This window comes from Phoca vitulina, unplaced genomic scaffold (assembly GCF_004348235.1).
Source record: "Phoca vitulina isolate PV1807 unplaced genomic scaffold, GSC_HSeal_1.0 scaffold8, whole genome shotgun sequence".
Lineage (NCBI taxonomy): Eukaryota > Metazoa > Chordata > Mammalia > Carnivora > Phocidae > Phoca > Phoca vitulina.
In genome coordinates this window covers 49,967,522-49,989,692 of record NW_022589711.1, presented here as the reverse complement: position 1 = coordinate 49,989,692, position 22,171 = coordinate 49,967,522, and the positions used below count along the sequence as shown (strand labels likewise).

Here is a 22,171-nt window from a genome sequence, read left to right as displayed (position 1 = left end):
ACAAGGGTGAGGATACCTAAAAAAGTTGAAAGGATGCTTCACCAGACACCCATTCTGGGCAGAAGCAAAGGTGAAACTAGAAAGCCCCCTTTCAGGGTGTCCTAGTTTTGGTTTTTCAGACTCTAAGCAGAGGACTTAGGTTTAGTTAATTTTCTTAAGTAGGCTCCAGACTTAAAGTGGAGCCCAACATGCGGCTTGAGCTCACAACTTGAGCTGAGATCGAGAGTTGGACGCTTAACTGACTGAGCCACCCAGCACCCCTTAGGCTTAGTTTATTTGGGAGGCAATCCAATGAAGCAGAAGTGAGGGAGTGGAGAAAGTGAGGGGAGGGAGAAAGGCCACAGGTGAGTTAGTGAGGTGATGTTCACTGTGGGCAAGTGGGGCTCAATCCCTCTGAGGGTGCAGTGAGGCACATGTACAAGGTACTCACGGAGTGATAGGGAAGCCGGGGCACTTACCAACCAGCCCGTTCACCAGTTGGCGGTTGCTCTGGGGGTGTTATATCCCCAGCCCTTCTAGACTGCCCTGTGTGCAGGCTGAGCAGGCTCCTGTGGGGCAGGAGAAAGGAATACAGGGCTTTGGTGGTGGAAAGACTTGCACAGGAACTGTCCACTGGGGCTGCAGGTGAACTCATAGTGGGCTAAGGGATATGGAGTGGTGTGGGGCATCCACAAAGACATCTCTTACTAGTAATATTTGCTAGAAAATTGAGGCAGATGCTCTTCACAATTGTTCCACACTCACAAAAGTTAAATACCAAAGGTATACATCCAGAAATAAGCCCTCACACATTTATGTTCAATTCTTGACAAGGGGGCCAAAACAATTCAATGGGTAAACACTAGTTTTTTCAACAAATGGTGTTGGGACTACTGGATACCATATGTAAAAGAATGAAGTTGGTCCAACTACCTCACACCATATACAGTAACTCAAAATGGACCACAGACGTAAATCTATGAGCTAAAACTATAAAACTCTTAGTAAGAACATAGGGGGTAAATCTTAGTAACCTTGGATTTGTGAATAGTTTCTTAAATTTAACACCAAAAACACAAGCAACCAAAGAAAAAATGGATACATCTGGACTTCATCAAAATTAAAACTGTGCTCCAAAGGACACTGTAAGAAAATGAAAAGACACCCCACTGAATGGCAGAAAACATTTGCAAATGACAGATCTGATAAGGGACTTGTACATACAATGTACAAAGGACTTTTGTAACTCAGTAACAAGATAACTCAAAGAATAGGCAAAGGATCTCTTGACATTTTCCAAAGGTGATATGCAAGTGGCCAGTAAGCACATGAGAAGATGCTCAATCAACATCATTAGTCGTTAAGGGAATGCAAGTCAAAACCATGAGATACCACTTTGTACCCACTGGGATGGCCAAGACATAAAAAGACAGATAGTAACAAGTGTTGACAAGGATATGGAGAAATGAGGGGCGCCTGGGTGGCTCAGTCGTTGAGTGTCTGCCTTCGGCTCAGGTCATGATCCCAGGGTCCTGGGATGGAGCCCCGCATCAGGCTCCTTGCTCAGTGGGGAGCCTGCTTCTTCCTCTCCCTCTGCTGCTCCCACTTGTGCTCTCTCTCAAATAAATAAAATCTTAAAAAAAAAAAAAAAGGATATGGAGAAATTAGAACCTGTTGATGGGAAATGTAAAATGGTGCAGCCATTCTGAAAAAGTCTGGTAGCTGCTCAAAAGGTTAAATATATTGCAGTTCCACTCCTAGATATATACCTGATTAAAAAACCTGTGTCCACACAAAAACTTGCACACAAATGTTCAGAGCAGCATTATTTATAATAGAAAGTGGAAACCCAAATGTCTTTTTAAATGATTTTATTTGAAAGAGAGCGCACAAGTGGGGGTAGCTGCAGAGAGAGAGGGAGAAGCAGACTCCCTGCTGAGCGCGGAGCATGAGGTGGAGCTGGATCGCAGGACCCTAGGACCCCAGGATCATGAGCTGAGCTGAGCTGAAGTCAGACGTTTAACTGACTGAGCCACCCAGGTGCCCCTGGAAACCCAAATGTCTTTTAACTGATAAATGGAATAAACAAAATGTGGTATATACATTCGATGGAATGTATTATTTGGTAATAAAAAGCAATGAAGTATGGAGAGATGTTAGAATACATGAACCTTGAAGACGTCAGGCTAAGTGAAAGCCAGTCACAGGTCACACAGCTTATGATTCCATTTATTTGAATGTACAGAAGAGGCAAGTCCATATATAAAGCAGATTAGTGGTTGCTTGGGGCTAGGGGGGTGAGAGGATTGGGAGCCAATAGCTAAAGGGTCCTGGGCCTCTTTTTGTGACAATAATGTAGAACTGATTACAGTGATAGTTACACAACTCTGAATATACTAAGAACCATTGCACTGTATACCTCAAATTGGTGATTTTGCATGGTATATGAATCTCAATAAAACTGTTACAAAAATAATCAAGAGCATGGAAACATATGTACCTACTTTTTCTGTAAAGTCTCATGTTACACTATCATTAAAGCAAAACTTATTCTAAATCAGTACATGCTTTGTTCATTCAGTATGGAAGTTTCTCCCACACAACTGTGCCTGTTCTTCAGTAAATGGAACAAAGTATATTTTAACATGCCAATGCTGTTCCTCTACCAAAGAGCTTTTTTTTTTACTGAGACTGTCTCATTTTTCTCAGATAAAAGGGAATGACTAGAAGTAGATTGTTGCAGATGGGACCAACACCATTTTAGAACCTCCTTAGCTTTGCCTCCTCTCAATTTGCCTCAGCCTTGGTCTGGAGTAACCTTTCACTCAGTATTTAAAGAATTAGAACACTAACCCCTTACCTATTTATAAACCCTTCCTTGGCTTATCCAGTACTTTTGAGAAAACATCCAGAATCCTCCCCACACGCTCAAAGGCCCCATGTGGCGGCTCTTGCTAACGTCCTTCCTGCTTCAGGCCCTACTCCTGCTGTGGCCATTTTCCAGTGCCCTTTCCCGCCACACAGGAGGTGGGGTTTGTTAAATGAACAAGTGTACTTTTTTTATTCTCCAGGTGGAAAACATTTTTAAATATATCTTAAATTTATCATGGCCACATAGGGCAAGGCTTAACTGTGAATTCATAGATGAACTTTGAGGGTCTGTGTTTCTTATGGGAATGTGCATTTTTCTGGAGAAAGCATCCATAACTTCCATTAGATTTCCAAAAATATCTATCACACAAAACAAGGTAAGGAACTGAGTTAAGGGAATAATGAGGCTCACAGAAAAAGGGAGACAAAAGTAAAGTGAGAGGCTAAAATAGCCATTGTGTATTTATTACAAACAATGCCGCTATAAAAGGTAAACTGCCTTTGTCATTCTTGATGGTTGTAAGTACCAAGGAGATCAGGGATCCCTATGCCTAAAACAAAAACTAGCTGATTATCTCCCCATTATCTCATCCCATAGTTAGTTACAGAAGACCGAATGCTTTCTTCTGTAATAGCGGCTCATGTTGATGGTGATTTTCCAAGAAGGCTGTGCTCTCCAGAAGCTTTTGAAAACTACAAACGCCAGTCCCCCATTCCAAGATCTGATATGCCTTCTGCCATAGCAGGGGTGTACTGGGTATGTGTGAGGTTGAGAGTCATTAACCTAACTAATGTTCTCTAAAGAAGCCATCTAAAATCCCAGTCATGTCTTGGCAAATTCAAACTGTTTAAAGAACGTGAAATGTCCAAATGGCAATGTATCTACATAAACCAGTAAAACATCTGTCAGTGGCAATTTAATTTCAGTATCTTTAAAAAAAAAAACCAAACTCCAACTTACAAATTAGTATGCATCTGCGTATTTGTTCACACACACATACAACCATTTGTTCCCTCATCTTAGGTTCAGCCTTCTACAGGACGAGGTTTCTGGGGCTCCAAGATGACTGTGTTACAGTCGCTGCTCCAAGGAGCCCCCCTGTCTGGATACTGGTGTTTGGTGTGGCTGCGTGCCACGAGAGCAGCGTCCATTCTATGCAATCACAGGCCAGAGCAGCTCCTGTTCTATTCCAGATGCACAGTGCAGATGCCATTTCTGTTGCAGCCCAAGTTCATGTATCCAGGTGCTTATACAGTCGACGACTTTTCTCTTTTTTATTTCTGTTGCCATGTTTTTTCCAGGCCTTCCCAGCCCTGCTCTCAGCACTCACAGTAGCTGCGGTCACCATGCCACTCCCAGGCTTGTAGCCCATCACAGCCTGGACTCCTTTGGTCAAAGCTCTCACATTTTCCTAGGAAGTAAGATAGCATTATTTGAGATGTGAGCACAGAATTATTTATGGAGAACTCCAAGAACAACTAAATTCCACCTACTGATAAATAAACAAAATGTGGTCTATCCATTCAATGGAATATTATTTGGCAATAAAAAAAAGTACGGATAATACATGGATGAACCTTGAAGTCACGATGCCAAGTTAAAGAAGCCAGTCACCAAAGGCCACAGAGTGGGCGATTCTATTTATATGAAACGTCCAGGACAGGCCAATCTATCCAGGACAAAGTAGACGAGTCGTTGGCGGGGGTTGGGGGGAAGAGGGGAATAGTGAGTCACTGCTAATGGCTACAATGTTTCTTTCTAGAGTGAAAAAATGTTCTAAAATTATGGTGATAGTTGCACAACTCTGAATATACTACAAATTATTGAACTGCACTTTAAAAGGGTGAATTTTATGCTATGTGAAGGGGTATTTCAACAAAACTGCTATATAAAATGTGTTGGATCAGAGGGTAAAGAAAAACTTTAAAACTTACTTGATGGAAAAAAGTTTTATCAACTATATTTTCAATCTGTGTTGCTTTTTTATTTCTGCCTGGATGTATTTTCAGTTCGCCACCATTTGTTTTGCTCTCTAGGAGTCGCTGGTGTTGCTGCTGAAAGGTCGCAGGGTCTCTTCCAGGAGGAGGATGACAGTACAGAAGTTTACCCTACGAAGACAAGAAGCATAACAGCACATCACAGGTGCCACCTGTGTTATCCCAGAGGACAAAGTCCTCTGACAAGACCTCTCCGCCAGGCACCCTGACAAGCTTCCTGCTTTCTGACGTGAGCTGAGCGGAGTTCTGTCACCTACAACCGGAGAGCCCTAACGAAGACACCGACTGTGCTCCTTAACATGTTCGGGAGGCCTCGCCGGCCCACGGCCCCCACACCAGAAGGAAATCTTTCTCCTCTGTGCTTTTCACCTTGTTTGCATTTCTACTAAAGTGTCCTTCAGTACGCTGACATGACTGTACTTAGGATATTTTCCACAACAAAAACCAGGACACAACTAGACAGCGGGATGATACTATGGGGATGTTGGGCTGGCCGTGGTTGCTCGCTGGGCGCAAATTTTCTTCTTCCTGCTGTAAGCGCTCTATAAACTGTGGTTGGTTTTAACTCATCCTCTCATCTTCCATGGTTTTACAAGTGGTAAATGAATAAATAATTTATCCATACAAATATTCCATTAACTTCTTTCTTCCTGAACTGAAGGCAAGAGAGTATGCTGCCCAATTTGACTCCTGTGCTTCCCAGAGCTCTCCTGATGTGGCACTGAGGAGGGGGAACAAAGCCGAATCCTCATAACCAGTTATTACTGGAGACCCGGAATGCTTGTTTGTGAAAAGGATTAAGCTTAATACATAACAACCATTGGGGGTTAATTATGCGCCAGGCACTGAGCTTAGTGGTGTGTGTGTCTCCACATACATAGATTTTTCTCATTTATTTCCCATAACAATCTCATGAGATAGGTACTATTAATTCCTATTTTACTGATAAGGAAAACCCCAAACTTAGCACGTGTTCATTTGTAATACGAGAATAACAACCTCACGGACTTGTGTATTTTTAACGAGGTGAGAACACGGAGAACATTTTGCACTGCCTTCAGCTGGGCTCGCTGGGAGTGCTGTTGTCACGAGGGGAAGCGCAGGGAGAAGGGCAGATGACCAGCTACGCTGCAGGGAGGGCGGGGACATAGCTGTCACAGGAACCAGCAAGGGCTTCGGGAGATGGAAAAACCAGAGGCACACATTTTCTCACTTTCACTGAGGACATGCGTAGAGCCCTCTCCCTCGCATTACGCTGTTGGTTACATGTAGGGTTCAGACGATGCTAGCTCCCCTGGATCAAGAATGCCCGGCCAAGGCGGCGGGTCCCCTCCCCCAGAAGAGCCGTTCAAACCTTGCCAACGCTGCCTCTCCCCAATGACACCACCACCTCAGTGAGGAAGTATCTCCTTTCTAACTCAACGGGTTGCCAGCATCTAAAAGCACACCATGAGGACGAAGGCCTGTTTACTCCAGAGCAACAAGGAGCCGGGCTCACTTACGCTGACGTAGTCCTTCAGGATATAGCGAGCAGACCGCGGCTGGTCTGGCTGCCCATGCGCAGTCATGAATCCTCGCATGTCTGTGAGGAGAAATAATGGTGCAAAACCCAAGTTAGAAGCCAGAACGTCACAACAAAGACAACCGACGTGACGGAAGTTTAGTCTAACTATGCATGCTGAATTGCTAGTTTTTTTTTTTTTATTAAGATTTTATTTATTTATTTGAGAGAGAGAGAATGAGAGACAGAGAGCACGAGAGGGAAGAGGGTCAGAGGGAGAAGCAGACACCCCGCTGAGCAGGGAGCCCGACGTGGGACTCGATCCCAGGACTCCAGGATCATGACCTGAGCCGAAGGCAGTTGCTTAACCAACTGAGCCACCCAGGCTCCCTGAATTGCTAGTTTTTAAAAAATTTTTTTAAAAGATTTTATTCATTCATTCGAGGGTGGGGGGAGAGCACGAGCAGAGGGGAGAGGCAGAGGGAGAAGCAGACTCCCTGCTGAGCCGGGAGTCCAACATGGGGCTCGCTCCCAGGACCTGGAGATCACGACCTGAGCTGAAGGCAGACACTTAACCATCTGAGCCTCCCAGATGCCCCTGACTTGCTAGCTTTAAAAAAGCAACTATCATGGTAGAAGATAATCTGGTTAGCACCATAAAGACATCTGAGAATCCAGGTAAACAGACGATATTGTTCTGATATCCTAGCACCAAGCGGTAACGTTCAATTTCTCTCTACTCCTGTTATTTCTTTCATCTCTTGATTTTAAAAACATTTAATCACGGAGGCTACCTGTAGAATGCTATGTTGTCACTATTATTAGCAAAACCAAAAGCAATACGGTAAGACTCTTTTTGTTTAGTGATGTATCTATGCTTTTTCCAGTTTCTCCAACATACTATACAGACCCCTCTAATACTGACTCAGTCAGAGGGAGTAGCAGAGCACAGTGGTTAAGAATATGGGCTTTGGCAGACAGGTGGGGTTCAAAACTCAGCTTCCTCACCTAGTAGCTGTGTAGTAGGCTCTGTCATGTTTAGAAGGAAATGGTGAGAACCCTAGTTCACATAATACACAAAAACACATTTAGGCAGATTAAAAATCTAAAGATTAAAAAAAAAAGATATTAGAGGGAAACAATTTTGTCCTTCTGAGATAGGGAAGGCCCTCCCCAAGTAAAACACCAAACCTCATCAAGCCAAAAAGGAAAAAAAAAAAAAAAAAGGCTATTAAAATTGGTAGTGTCTACAGGGTTAAAGAAACCACAAAGGACTCCTACAAATCATTAAGACAACAAAAGATGCATAGAAAATGGTGATTCCCAGAAGAAACAGAAATCGCTAACGTATGGACAGATGTCCCATTTCACTAGTATTTAAAGATATGCAAATTAAGTTATTTAGCAACATCTTTTAAAATGAACTGTCAGAAACTATTCTTTACAGACCTGCAGATGATCCTAGAAACTGTACATATGTGGTCATCCATTTTTATTCTGATTTTATCAGATTTAGATGACAAATCTTAAAAAACTCAAACTCAATTACTTTTCACTTTATCTTATCTGGAAGTCAAACTAAATGGGAAGTCTGGTGGAAGTCCACCTTTCCCCATCTTTCAGGCTCTGGCACCAGAGAGATGTCTGGATTATGAAATGGGTTCTCATCCAGGCTACACCACTGACCAGACACCACCGTGGGTAAGTCATTTCATGCTCTGATTTCAGATTGTCTTAAAAAAAAGGAGGTGAAAGGTGGCGTGAGGTGAAAGGTGGCATGATTTTTAAGGTCTTTCCTAGTTCTGTGATTTTGTGACTACACCAGTCTCATCAAAATTGCTTAGTATTTATCCTCTTTAAAGTCTCCCAACTAAACTAAGTTCAAGTGCTGGTTTAAGTGTGTTTCATATCAAATCACCTTTCTCTGTGAGAAAAATACAAGTTTTTTCTCTTCGTATCAAATCACTCAATAACCTGAACTCTTTCCCTGTTGGTGGCAGTTCCTTTAAAGGCATGCCATAGATGTATGGAAATGTTTCTAACATTGTTATTTCTTTAGGTAGACGTAGGTTCCTCCAGACCACCTTTAAAGTTTGTATTTAAGGTAAATAAATCACAATCAGTTGAAGAATGATAGGCAGATAGCTCCCACATAGAACTGGGGTAAGACACAGAGGTGGGAGAGCGGTGGACTCATTTTAATGTCAAACAAGGTTTCCAAGGGACTGATGGAAGGCGAGGAAGGCTGTTTTGTGTTCCCATCCTGACCACGCTCCACTCTGTCCCAATCTCTGAAGGCTTTCCTTTCCCATGCTGCCCTCACAACTCTCCTATCCTGCTATGACAGCATATTCATTTTCTTCCCAACAAACAGGAGAGAAGGGAGAAGACTCCAGAAAAAGCCAACACGGCCTCAGTCAGAATCCGTATCTACACCTGAGTACCAACGAAACAGTGAATGCCCTAAGGGCCTTGTCTTCCAAGCACGTGACAGCGGCTCGCCCTGTGCGCCCTGTGGGAGCTTTCAACCCGGTCCGCATGTAGGCCTCCGACAGGGAGGGGCCCGACACCAGGATAGCATGGGAAGACATGTGCCCCCGGAACGGGACTGATTGCAACCGTGAAGGTCCACAAAGGGCAGACCGGAAGAGGCCAGGGACTCAAATCATCTCCTTCTCTAACTCTAGAAAGCGCTTAACACACACTAACTACTCAGGCAGCAGTCAGCTCTCCCTCACTGTTGCACTCTGAACCCACCACCAGAACAGCTTGTGGGCAAGGCCCACAGAGACAACAGAAGTGTCAACGCTGGAAGATGACATGACAAATGCTAAGGAAAAATGTGAATTTGTATTTTTGCAGGAGTAGTTCTCTCATTAACTATGTTGTTACTTTTTTTGTTCCTGTTTTAAAATAAATCACAACTCACATCCATAAGCCGTCAACAGTTCTTCTGATGTTGGAAGTCGATGGGGATCTTCATCCTCTCTAGGCTTTATGATATTAATGCCATAGGTAGCTTCTAAGACATGTCTCGGAATATTCTGGCAAACATAAGCTTGTCAAGGAATCCATTCCCTTGAACTTACCCCCGCCCCACCACAGCTTCTGACACATGCTTCCTAATTCAGCACTTTTTTTTTTAAAAGATTTTATTTGACAGAGACACAGCGAGAGAGGAAACACAAGCAGAGGGAGTGGGAGAGGGAGAAGCAGGCTTCCCGCTGAGCAGGGAGCCCGATGCGGGGCTCAATCCCAGGTCCCTGGGACTATGACCTGAGCTGAAGGCAGACGCTTAACGACTGAGCCACAAAGGTGCCCCTAATTCAGCACTTCTAAGACAGAAGCTTTTTCACCTCTCCAGAAAAAAAGGGTAGTTATTCATTAATTTTTGAATACTCTTTTTTCTCTTTAAACACCATGCTACCTTGTACCAGTTATTCATGCACATGCCCCATCTGCCCTCCAGAGTGAATCCGACAAGGGCAGGATCCACGGCTGATTCATGCCTCTAGCCTCCACAGAACCCAACCTAACCTGGCTTATAATAAATGCTCAGTACACACCTGATTACTAATTCACAGAGAAGTTGAAAATATACAGAGAAGCATTCAGTAACGTGACATCTGTGTTCCCAACTATCAGGAGGTAGTAACAATGTCCTCTATTAAAAAAATGCACTGAAAATGGAAACCTTTGGAACACTATACCAGCCCCTCCTGCCACCTGGAGGTAGTGGAGTTTGTGGTATAGCCGCCAGGCCACTTTGCAGACTTTCACATTCATGAGTATCTATTAAAACAAAGTACGGTTCTGCGAGATGACACTTTTTACAGAAATGGTGTCATACCGTATATGTAATGTTGTGAGATTTACCCAAGTCACTACAGGTACATTTAGTGCAGTATTTTTTTTTTTTTTTTAAGATTTTATTTATTCGAGACACAGAGGTAGAGAAAGAAAGAGAGAGAGCATGAGCAGGGGGAGAGGCAGAGGGAGAGGGAGAAGCAGGCTCCCTGCTTCTAACTGACGTAGTCCCTTCAGGATATAGCGAGCAGACCGCAGGAGCCCAATGTGGGGCTTGATCCCAGAACCCTGGGATCATGACCTGAGCCGAAGGCAGATGCTTAACCATCTGAGCCACCCAGGCGCCCCTTACTGCAGTATTTTTAACTACTGTATACTATTCTATTTTAGCGATACACTATATTTTACCTATCCTGGTAAATGAATTCTTCCTCATTATTTCTTACAGAAAGAGAAATTAAATTGGGGTGCATGAAAAGCTGTGGCAAGGATCTTGTCAAGAACTGTAGTTTAGCGTACTTATAAACTAACAAAATCAGTATGCCAGTCTCATGGAGTCTCCTGTCTTCCACCAGTACCCACGGGACAGTAACAGACTAATTCATTGGCTTGTAAGGAGGGTAAAATCTTAAAGACACTTGGTTCTTGGGGCGCCTGGGTGGCTCAGTCGTTAAGCGTCTACCTTCGGCTCAGGTCATGATCCCAGGGTCCTGGGATCGAGCCCCGCATCGGGCTCCCTGCTCGGCGGGAAGCCTGCTTCTCCCTCTCCCACTCCCCCTGCTTGTGTTCCCTCTCTTGCTGTGTCTCTCTCTTTTGAAATAAATAAATAAAATCTTCAAAAAAAAAAAAAAGACACTTGGTTCTTAACAGATCTATCTTTGAGTACTTTTTTCACATCAGACGCTATTCTAGAGGCTTCACATAAGGTAACTCATTATGCTGGGAGGTGGCAGAGTTCCTAATTAGCTACCTACTAGCTGTTAGATCTTGGCAAATTATTTAACTTCTCTGTGCCTGACTTTCCTCAAGCTTGAAAAAATTGGAATAATAGCAGTACCCATGTCAAGGGTTGCTTTAAGAAATAAATGAGATTACTTGGTAAGTGTTGTGCGAAGCACACAGTAAGCACGCAATAAATGTTGGCATTAACGATTAAATTCTCACCATCAACCGTGAAGTAGCTTTTTGGAATTTTTCAGAAAAGGAATGTTTCTGGAAGGCTAAGCAAGCTTACCAAGGTCACACAAAGAGTCAAAACACCAGTGTCAGGATTCAACTGGGGGCCGCGATCCAAAGCCTGTGCTCTCCCACTGATACCAGGGACACTGCCACCATCAGGACAGGAGGTTCCACTCCCGCAGTCCTGGTGCTACCTCACTGCACAAACGGGCAGATCACCTGTCAGTATTTCAGGTTTTTCCGTTCAGTAGCAGGCGTGAATACATCCAATGTAAAGCAATGTCCCAAACAAACCTGAAGCCCTAATATACACATAATAGCCAATTTTTGCAAAGCAGGAAGGATATTAGTGACACAGGGGGGACGTGGTCTCTCATTTGGTCAATTGGGAGGATTCCACTGCAAATCATCTCTGCCTTGGTAGAGACGAAGGATGGCATGACCAAGCCGGGGCAGTCACATAAGCAGAGGCCAGGTTCCACATAGAGGGTCTGAAAGACAAGTGAGAAGTTTCTGTTGGGCACACGGCAGAGGAAGGGACAAGACCAGCACACAAGTGGCAAAGAACGTCACAGAAACACCCAGAGGGAGGACCTGGCTGAGAAGGAAATCCAGAAGCTGATGCTGCAGAAATACCTGGAAATGCTTGGTGTGGCCAGGTGTGGCAGACACAGACACTTTCTTGTCGCCCATGATGGTGTTGATTGTGGAACTCTTACCAACATTCGGGTAGCCTACCTGCGAGAGACACCTAAGTTACTGAAGAGTCAAACACTATCTGTCGAACCCAAAGATAATACAAACATAGTGCAACAGGAGCATAAGTGTTCGGTGGCTTCAAAAGATTATTTGAAATAGATGCTGTTTGTTGACAATTTTCTCCCCTGTGGTATGGGTGTATTTATTCAGACATGTTTCCAGTGATGAACAGTCAAGCTAAGTACATTTTATTTTTATAGGTCTTGCTGTAACAGCAGATGTTACAGTAAACCTCAGCCCCCTGTTCCCAGCTCTCCCCACAATGTCCCATCTTACAGGCATTTCACTGTTTCCGCTGTATTTTTCACACTGTGGGTGAAGTCGAGCATCAGATAGACATTTTTAATCATCACCACGTGCAATTAATCTTTAATTTTTAATAACCTGTTAGGAAGCTTCTGTCTTGTTGGTTAAAAATTTTAAGTGGCACATTTACTTGATATGGGTTAGTAAGCCACTAAAGCTCTTCAATTACTCTTAGCAGGATCATATAAAGGTTCTCAAATAAGTGCTCAAATCATGGCAGCCTTGCTCAAGGCTTTTTCTCAGGCTTGCCCCTGTGCCTCTAAGTCCAATTCCCTCTTTTTTTTTTTTTTTAAAGATTTTATTTATTTATTTGACAGAGAGAATGAGAGAGAGAGCACATGAGAGGGGGGAGGGTCAGAGGGAGAAGCAGACTCCCTGCCGAGCAGGGAGCCCGATGCGGGACTCGATCCAGGGACTCCAGGATCATGACCTGAGCTGAAGGCAGTCGCTTAACCAACTGAGCCACCCAGGCGCCCCCAATTCCCTCTTACTTCTAAGAATCCTCTATCAGTGTGACTGGAAGATTATAAATACCGATTCCATCGAACATAAAATCCCAAACCTTCCACCTCTATTCCAGGCCTCATAACAGACAACATCCACTGTTTCAGTCTTCGCTCTCACTCCTCTCCACACTTAGCCATACTGTTATCTGCTATTCCATGAACATATTTCCATTCCTGGGGCTTTGCTTAAACATTTACCTTCTGTTTGCCTGGAAGGCCCTTTTACTGTCACTTTGTCAAAAACTCACATTATACTTTAAGGTGCAACCTCTTACATAAAGATTGCAGATAACTGCTCATTATTCTCAATATTCTCATGTTTTGTGTTTATTTATATCTTGATTACATGACATATTACTATTTGTTTAGATGTCATTTGTTGGGGGGAGGGCACTTTTGTTGCTCATCTCCCCCACCTTCTGCAGATCAGGCTCCCTCACTATACACTCCCACAGGCCGCTGGATGTCCTCTTGCACTCACGACACCCCGAACACCAAGCGCTGGGAGGGTGGGGACTGTGTCTGTCTGGTCCCCTGATACACTGCTACGGACCAGCAGGACGCCTGGCCTGTGGCACGTGATCAATGAATGTTCGTAGAATGAGTAAATTAACCTATTCTCAGGATTTCTAGAGTAAAACGTTCAGGAAGTGGAGAGGCTGTTTCACATTTCCATAAATGTGAGAAAGAAACTAGCTTTTAGGGAAGCTGGACTTTCTGGCAGCATGTAGGAAATGGATTTTTAGCAATCATATAAAGAAAAGAAGCTAAAGCTGTGAAGCTGAGAGAAATGACGTAAGTTCTCCAAGGTTCACAGCGAGTGAATCCATCCCACTGTAGCACTGGGGGGTATACTAGGTCTGCCTGGCTCCAGGGGCAACTCCTTTAATTAGCGCTCTGAAGTGAAATGTTGATCTGCTACAAGCATTGTAAGTAGGCTTGGGGCGGGGGAGCGCTTCAAAACAATTAGGATTGGCTATACTTGGCATGTAACTTAAGAGCTAGAAGATTTTAAACCTGCCATGATCTACTTTCCCTCACAGTTTTGTTCTCCTGGGTGAGAGACCTTTAAAATACCTTCTCTAATCTCTTACATTTCCTTAGCTCAAGATGGGGCCTCTGGAGCTGTGCTGTATGTCTCTGAGGTCTGAGCACTTCTCACAGCCACCTCTAGAATTAGCATATATGTAGCTAGGGATGTGATCTCCTTTCCCTTGTTTTTCTGCAACTAAAGTACCAGTCATGTTTTGCTTGGCCCAAAGATGTTGGGATTCACCCTAAAATGCATCTGGACCATTTACAGTACAAGTTGGCAAGGATCACATGACACCAAAAGCCTATAGAAGAAGGTAAGATTATTGAACTGGAAGTGTGAAGACACCCTTAAAGGCGCTCTCATTCTGCTACCTCTCGGTAAGTCACAGGACCAGTAGGGCTGAATTGGAAGATAGGAGAAAATAATTAAAATGAATAGGGGTGTAACCAATATAAGCCTTTAGAGAGTTCACTCTTTTGAGTTGGGCTTCACCTATCCCCACAAGGCCAGTGGGAAACAAGAGGGCAATAACGTTCCCTATGATGCCAGAAGCTTGGCTGGTCCCTTGGGTGCCAGTGTAACTACCAATGGATTAGAAATAAAGGTACCGGGCGCCTGGGTGGCTCAGTCGTTAAGCGTCTGCCTTCGGCTCAGGTCATGATCCCAGGGTCCTGGGATCGAGTCCCACATCGGGCTCCCTGCTTGGCGGGAAGCCTGCTTCTCCCTCTCCCACTCCCCCTGCTTGTGTTCCTGCTCTCGCTGTCACTCTGTCAGATAAATAAATAAAATCTTTAAAAAAGAAAAAATAAATAAATAAAGGTACCCATGTGGTAGGGCGCCGGGGTGGTGCAGTTGTTGGGCGTCCGACTCCTGGTTTCGGCTCAGGTCATGATTTCAGGGTCTTGAGATCGAGCCCCGCACTGGGCTCCATGCTCAGTGCAGTCTGCTTGGGATTCTCTCTCCCTCTGCCCCCCACACCCTGGCTTGTGCTCTCTCTCTCTCCAATAAAAAAATCTTTTTTTAAAGATTTTATTTATTTATTTGTTGGGGATGGGGGAGAGACAGCACAAGCAGGGGAGCTGCCGGCAGAGGGAGAGGGAGAAGCAGGCTCCCCGATGAGCAAGGAACCCGATGTGGGTCTCGATCCCAAGACCCTGGGATCATGACCTGAGCTGAAGGCAGATGTTTAACCGACTGAGCCACCCAGGCATCCCTCAAATAAATAAATCTTAAAAAAAAAAAAAAAAAAAAAAAAAGGTACCCATGTGGTAACAATCTTAGGACCTATTTCATCTTACCAGTCCAACCGTGAGTTGTCCGTCTTTCACCTTCTTCCCATTGTGCAGCTGCTTAAAGATCTCCAACAACTCCTGCCTTGATACCAGGTGGCTAAAATTGTGTGTGCACTCCTTCTGCAGGGGTTTCCTACCCTGAGCCTCAGAATCCGCAGTGCAGCTTCTCTGCCAGTCCTGGCCACAGGCCTCTTCGTCAGGGTTGCTGTCCTCTTCCGAGCATGTCTGCCACACCTCCTCCTCCTCATCCTCCTCCTCCGGACAGTCCTCGTACTCACTGGAGTCCTCATCGCTAGGGGCAAGGTCACTAAGTGCGAGGGAACCGCAGTCTGGGAGATGTCCGGGCTCACTGTGTGGGACCGCAGCCTCCTCACAACTGGACTTTTCAGACTTGGCTGTGTTGGCTTCCCCAGCACCCCCGTTCGCCTGTTCCTGAAGAGAGGACAGAAACCACAAAAGCTCAGAAGTGTACAACAACGGCACCTTTCACTCTAGTGAATGTACTCAGAGTTGGCTGCCACAGATGAACAGAGGACAAGATAAGTGACGAAGACCAGAAAAAGTGAAAACAGGGAGAGAAGGTAAGCCTTTCGGTGAAAGGACACAACAAACTATCAACAGTGGTGCCCTCTGGGGATGAGAGGAGCAGCGGACTTCACTTTAGACATTTCTGTATTATTTGGACCCTGTACAAAATATGCATTACGTTTGTAACAGATACATCTTTAAAAAAAAGCAAGCATTTAAAAAAGCCCATGTCAAGCTGAATTCTTTGGCAGTACATTATTTTGCACTAGGCTGGAGAACAAAGCATTTTTCATTAACAATAAAATATTTAACATTCTCTTCTTTGCACAAAGCAAGAAGGGCATGGTTTATAATTTGAATTTCTTTTCACATTTGCATTTTTAAAGACCGTGATTTGCATGTTTAAGGCAACTGCTATTCCTTTATAATTGCCTTTAATAAATCAGAGCACTGTGGAGCATAGCTCCCTCTGGATGAAATGCAGAAGCAACAAAACAACTCCACATGTGAAAATTATTCACATATGCAAAGAAAAAGATAAAGATCATTTACTCTTCAAGGATGTGTTAATTCTTCTGAATTCCTACTGATGATAAAGCAAAAATAAGACAATTTACAGTATTACTAATTTGAATTAACAAGAGTGAGTGGGTTTGGATTTAGAAGTGATGCAAACCTCGTATCATTTCTAAATTACCTAGTGTTAGAATGAGTAACCGTCACAGAATAGGACACAATGAACTCAATTAAACAAGTAACCTAAATTTTAGGAAAGTAGAGATATAAAGAAAATGTCAGGGAAGATAGACATGATTTCATGATCAAACCTGGCAGGTCAAAAAGAAACATGGCAGCATGCCTTATAACAGAACCACAGAACTGGAAGCAATTTCTATGAGAAATGAGCAATAAATGTAAAGAAGACGGTGTGTCTTCACTGTGAGCTCTTCTGGATCATTTCAAAATATGAAAGAAATAGAAAACAATAATATGAACTGAATGTGGACGTGTATTAAAAAAACTAATAAAACTAGAAGCACTTTAGGTTCAGTAAAAATGTTAAAGACAACAAAAGGACTTTGTGCCAGTTATATTAAAAATAGAAAGAAAGGAAAAATCAATCCCTTGAGGAAACACAGTGCAACAGATGGCTAAGAGAAAACCAAAGTATTCAGCTTGAAAACTGTCATTTTTCCCCCCCCCAAATAAGAAGGGATCAAACAACTGTAAAAGGAAAAACCAAATTTCAGGTAGGTGAGAAAACAGTGACTATCAAACTATTTCTAATAAATTCATGTTTGATACTCAAATGACAGATGTGATTCCAGCTATGATAACACAACAGTAGCTGGTTATTGGTCTTGGGAAATCATGAGAAATGGCAGACACTTCAGAAGACGTGGGAGAAGTAAATGATGGCTAACTTAAGAAGGGAGAAACAGTATCTTCCATAACCACTCCCTGTGAACTCAGACTTGGGTACGGGAGCAAGTCTACAAGATAGCTGGTGAGCCCCAGAAAGACAGTCGTCAATGTACTACTTGGTTAACAGTTCAGGGAATACCACAGATGTAGAAACTAATCTTTTCCCCATTTTGATAGTTACTGGGTTGGTACATGAGGGCTAAGTAATACAGTGATAAATATTTATTAAACAAACTTCAGTAAAACACTGGTTTCCAGGAAAGAGTTGAAACAACAGAAATAATGGTTAAGAAGACAAGCCATGAAGCCAGACTACCTGAGGATAATAAGCACTTATACTTACTGCTGAGATGATTAAATGAATACAAAGTGCTTAGGACAGTGGTGCCTGGCACAGAATAAGCTTTCTATGGGTTAGTTTTTATTAACAATAGTAACAATGGAACAATTCTTATTGTTGTATCCTTGTGAACACATCTGTATTCATCACATCAAAATGCTTGGTACAGAGGGCTTCATAAGTTCACAAAAGGTTATAGAGCTCTCCCCTTGGTCCTAATCTGTTTAACAATGTTATCAATGACTGGAAAGAATATAGAGAAGGACAAACACACAAAATTGGCAGATTCAAAGCTAGGAGAGAAAAGCAAACTGTACAACCAAAATGAATTCCCTATCTTAGCCCCAAATCGCTAACAATATTTCAGAGTAACTGTATGTCCTAAATTGAGGCAAATACAAAGTGAAAAACTTTTTCCATTGTAAATATGGGATTAGATTTGCATAAGTCTTTTCTTTTTTAAAAAATATTTGAGGGATTTCATTGTTCACAGGTTAAATGAGCCAAGAGCATAACACAGCTCCTCTGAAATGGGGTGAATTAACAAAAACTGAATTATGGGGCCTCTGGGTGGCTCAATTGTTAAGCGTCTGCCTTCGGCTCAGGGCATGATCCCAGGGTCCTGGGATCGAGCCCCGCATCGGGCTCCCTGCTCCGCAGGAAGCCTGCTTCTCCCTCCCCCACTCCTCCTGCTTGTGTTCCCTCTCTCGCTGTGTCTCTCTCTGTCAAATAAATAAATAAAATCTTAAAAAACAACAACAACAACAACTGAATTACTGGGAGTATTCTGATCACAAGAAATAATCACCCCTCTGAATATATAACGTATAAATTAAGTACCACCAATTGTGTTTCCTGACATAGGCAGACAGGCACTTGAGATGAAGAGTATCCCAGATATTCTGTCCATGATGACTAGGACACCAGAAAATATACACAGAGAGAACTAAGGGGACAAAGGAAGAGTCCTTAGATCAAAGGCTAGGGAGGCGGACTTAGCTTCACTGAACTGAAGAACTTTCTAAATGTAGATAGAAAGAGTGAGCTACCTGGTCTCTATCATTTAACGTCGATAAATAACAGAGAGATTATATGACTGTCTGCCCTGAAGGTGAGGGAAGGAATTCATAGTTAGAGCTAACCTGTGAGCTCATCAAGGGGAGGGCATTGTATTCACTGGCACTCAGCTCAACATACAAAATAGTCTATAGATGGCTGACAGAGGTAAGAGAAAAGGAAAGGAAAAGGCTAGGAAAAAAGGTATTACTTTAAGTCTCTTTCAGCTCTAAGATTCTACTAGCAATTTCACTTCATAGTTATTACTAGCTAATAGTTATATTTTTTATTAGAAAATAAACCCCAGGGGTGCCTGGCTGGCTCAGTGGATGGCGCATGTGACTCTTGATCTTGGGGTTGTGAGCTCAAGCCTCACACTGGGTGCAGAGATTACTTTAAAAAAAAAAAAAAAAAGGAACCCCAAACTGTTTCTGTAAAATTTAGGTTAAAAAGTAACATGGTACAGGGTGCCTGGGTGGCTCAAGTAAGTGTCTACCTTTGGCAGAGGTCATGATCCCAGGGTCCTGGGATGGAGCCCCACATTGGGCTCCCTGCTCAGTGGGGAGTCTGCTTCTCCTCTCTCTCCCTCTCCCCCTCCCCATGCTCGTGCTCTCTCGCTCACTCTCTCTCTCTCAAAAAATAAAGTAAGTAGAATCTTAAAAAAAAAAACAAAACAAACAAACCAAGATAACATGGTATATATATATATCTTTAGGGTTACTTCATTTGTTTTGAAAACAATGTCAAAAGAGATTCTAATCAAGTCCTGAGAGGTAGAGGTAAACGTAAATGCTTCGGTTGTACCTGCCTCCTGTTAAAAACAATTATAAAGTCATTACGAAACCTCCTATACAATTTCCTGCTGAAAATCTAAAAAAATTAAAAATTATAGCTAGTATCAGTGTGTACCACAGAGCCCCAGAGATGTCAGATTATTTGACAACCAGAGAAGTACCTTGTGACTCATTTTTCTATGGGTCATCCTACTATCAGAGCATTTAGGGAACAAACAAAACCCCTGGATTCCTACAACTCTTCAATAAGAAAAAAACAAAGCTTACTAACCAGAAACTGAAATCCTCCTCCCCAAAACTCAACCTGACAAAGTCCCCCAGAGGTTACCTTAGAGTCACCAATCAGTTCAATGGCTTCAGCCAAAGCTGACCAGAAGATAATCTTCACATTTTCTTTTTCAAAGTATGTGGCCCAGGAACTCCGCTGCTCAGCAGTCAACAAATCTGCCTTATTCATCAGAATGACGTTTTCTTTATTATCATCTATTTCTTTCACATAACATTCCTAGGCAAGACAAAGGTATTTAGACAGGCCTTCAAACAAGTAAAAATTGGGCTAATTATATTGGAAGCCCCCATACAGTACTAAAAGTTTTTGCTGCGCTCAGTTTTAAGTCAATCCTAATTTAAAGATTTTTCATCCTGGTACATTCTACTGACCCTCTCAACAAGCTCTGAAAAAGTCAGATCACATATACCTAGAAATACTCTCGACATAAGGAATTGGAAAGGGTAAAAGGAAATGCTCTCCTACCCTGTCGAAGTATAATAGATTCTTTAAATAATGTAGTTCCTCTCTTTAATAGTGCTGAATTGTTTTACACAAAGAAACTGCAAAGAACTGCAAAACTAGGAGATTTGTCAGCCAGCAGGGATTATTTTTCAGCCAAGTGATGATAGCCAATAATAATCTCATCTTTTGGGGCGCCTGGATGGCTCAGTTGTTAAGCGTCTGCCTTCGGCTCGGGTCATGATCCCAGGGTCCTGGGATCGAGCCCCACATCAGGCTCCCTGCTCCGTGGGAAGCCTGCTTCTCCCTCTCCCACTCCCCCTGCTTGTGTTCCCTCTCTCACTGTGTCTCTCTGTCAAATAAGTAAATAAGTCTTTAAAAAAAAAAAAAAATCTCATCTTTTCACGTAAAAAATACTTTTTGAAGTCTAAGAGAAAAACAAGACCCAGTAATTGAAATTAATTCCCAGCCACAGCTCTTCATTAGGAAACGCACCCGAGGTATAAAAGCCGACTTCGTAAGAGTTTCAGTACGAAGATTGTCCCTCACCAGTGGATTTAAAAATATTCAGGGGCACCTGGGTGGCTGAGTCGTTAGGCGTCTGCCTTCGGCTCAGGTCATGATCTCAGGGTCCTGGGATCAAGCCCCGCATCGGGCTCCCTGCTGTGCGGAAAGCCTACTTCTCCCTCCCCCACTCCTCCTGCTTGTGTTCCCTCTCTCGCTGTGTCTCTGTCAAATAAATAAATAAAATCTTTAAAAAAAAAAAAATTCTGCACTAGGGTGCCTGGGTGGCTCAGTCGGCTGGGCGTCTGCCTTCAGCTCGGGTCATAATCTTGAGGTCCTGAGATTGAGCCCCACGTTGGGCTCTCTGCTCGGTGGGGAGCCTGTTTCTCTCTCTGCCTGCCGCTTTCCCCTGCTTGTGCACTATCAAATAAATAAATAAAATCTTTAAAAAAATATTCTGTACTATTACTACTATGGACTCAAACACTAATAGGAATACTTCACATGTGTACAGTGTTTTATTAATTTAAAACCTGTATTACATTATTTCATGTAGTCTTCACTCCTTAATTGTTAGTCCCTCTGGTGTTTTACAAACTTAGTTCGCTTGTAAAATATCACAGGAGATAATAACTAAGGTGTGAGGAGAGAGAACTTAACAGTATGGGTAAGATGTGACTAATAAGCACAACACTATTTCAACGGATGTCTCTTAAAAAATGAGAAACACTGGCAAATGTCTATTAACAAACTGGCTTCTAAACTAAAAGCTAGAAAATTCATGTGTTTGCCCTTCCTACAGATGGAAATACTTGTTTTCGAAGGAAGACACCTGTCTAAACAGCGGCAGTATGTATGCACCTGCCCCTGGGAGGAGAAGGGGGTCTCCTTAAACACAGCTAGAGAGGACCAAACGCTTGCCCGCAGTGACGGCTACCAGTGATGCCGTCGTCCCGCTGCGGCTCCAAGGACTGCACATTTGAATTCTGTCGCACTTCACTTACCAAATCCTCACATCTAAACAGGAGTGGGTTTCGAGCATCTACTATCTGGACCACGATATCACTGAAAAAGAAAGGTGAGATACTCCAATCACTGTGAAGTGAAACAATGACCATATGACACTAGCAAACACTTTCCACATATTAAGCATTTGACACATTTAACGTTTTAAGGTACAATTTTTTTTAAAAATAATTTTATTTATTTATTTGACAGAAAGAGACACAGAGAGAGAGGGAATACAAGCAGGGGCAGTGGGAGAGGGAGAAGCAGGCCTGCCGCTGAGCAGGGAGCCCGATGCGGGGCTTGATCCCAGGACCCTGAGTTCATGACCTGAGCCAAAGGCAGACACTTAACGACTGAGCCACGCAGGCGCCCCTTAACGTTTTTTTTTTTTTTTAAGATTTTTTATTTATTTGACAGAGAGAGAGAGACAGCCAGAGAGGGAACACAAGCAGGGAGAGTGGGAGAGGGAGAAGCAGGCTTCCCACAGAGCAGGGAGCCCAATGCGGGGCTCGAACCCAGGACCCTGGGATCATGACCTGAGCCGAAGGCAGA

General features: G+C 43.2%; 1 protein-coding gene across 1 annotated transcript in view; it reads right to left on the bottom strand.

Annotated features, from left to right (window-relative positions):
* Positions 1–1,883: 1,883 nt before the first annotated feature.
* The window catches only part of LSG1 (large 60S subunit nuclear export GTPase 1), a 30,533-nt gene continuing 10,245 nt past the window's right edge, over positions 1,884–22,171 (bottom strand). The window contains exons 6-14 of the mRNA XM_032406882.1: positions 21,616–21,676; positions 19,706–19,882; positions 15,241–15,666; positions 11,972–12,073; positions 11,683–11,826; positions 9,279–9,402; positions 6,351–6,430; positions 4,786–4,959; positions 1,884–4,262 (exon numbers count right to left, since the gene is read on the bottom strand). Of these exons, the coding sequence (XP_032262773.1) occupies positions 4,083–4,262; positions 4,786–4,959; positions 6,351–6,430; positions 9,279–9,402; positions 11,683–11,826; positions 11,972–12,073; positions 15,241–15,666; positions 19,706–19,882; positions 21,616–21,676 (1,468 nt within the window). The 3' untranslated portion in view covers positions 1,884–4,082. The remainder of the gene's footprint in view (positions 4,263–4,785; positions 4,960–6,350; positions 6,431–9,278; positions 9,403–11,682; positions 11,827–11,971; positions 12,074–15,240; positions 15,667–19,705; positions 19,883–21,615; positions 21,677–22,171) is intronic.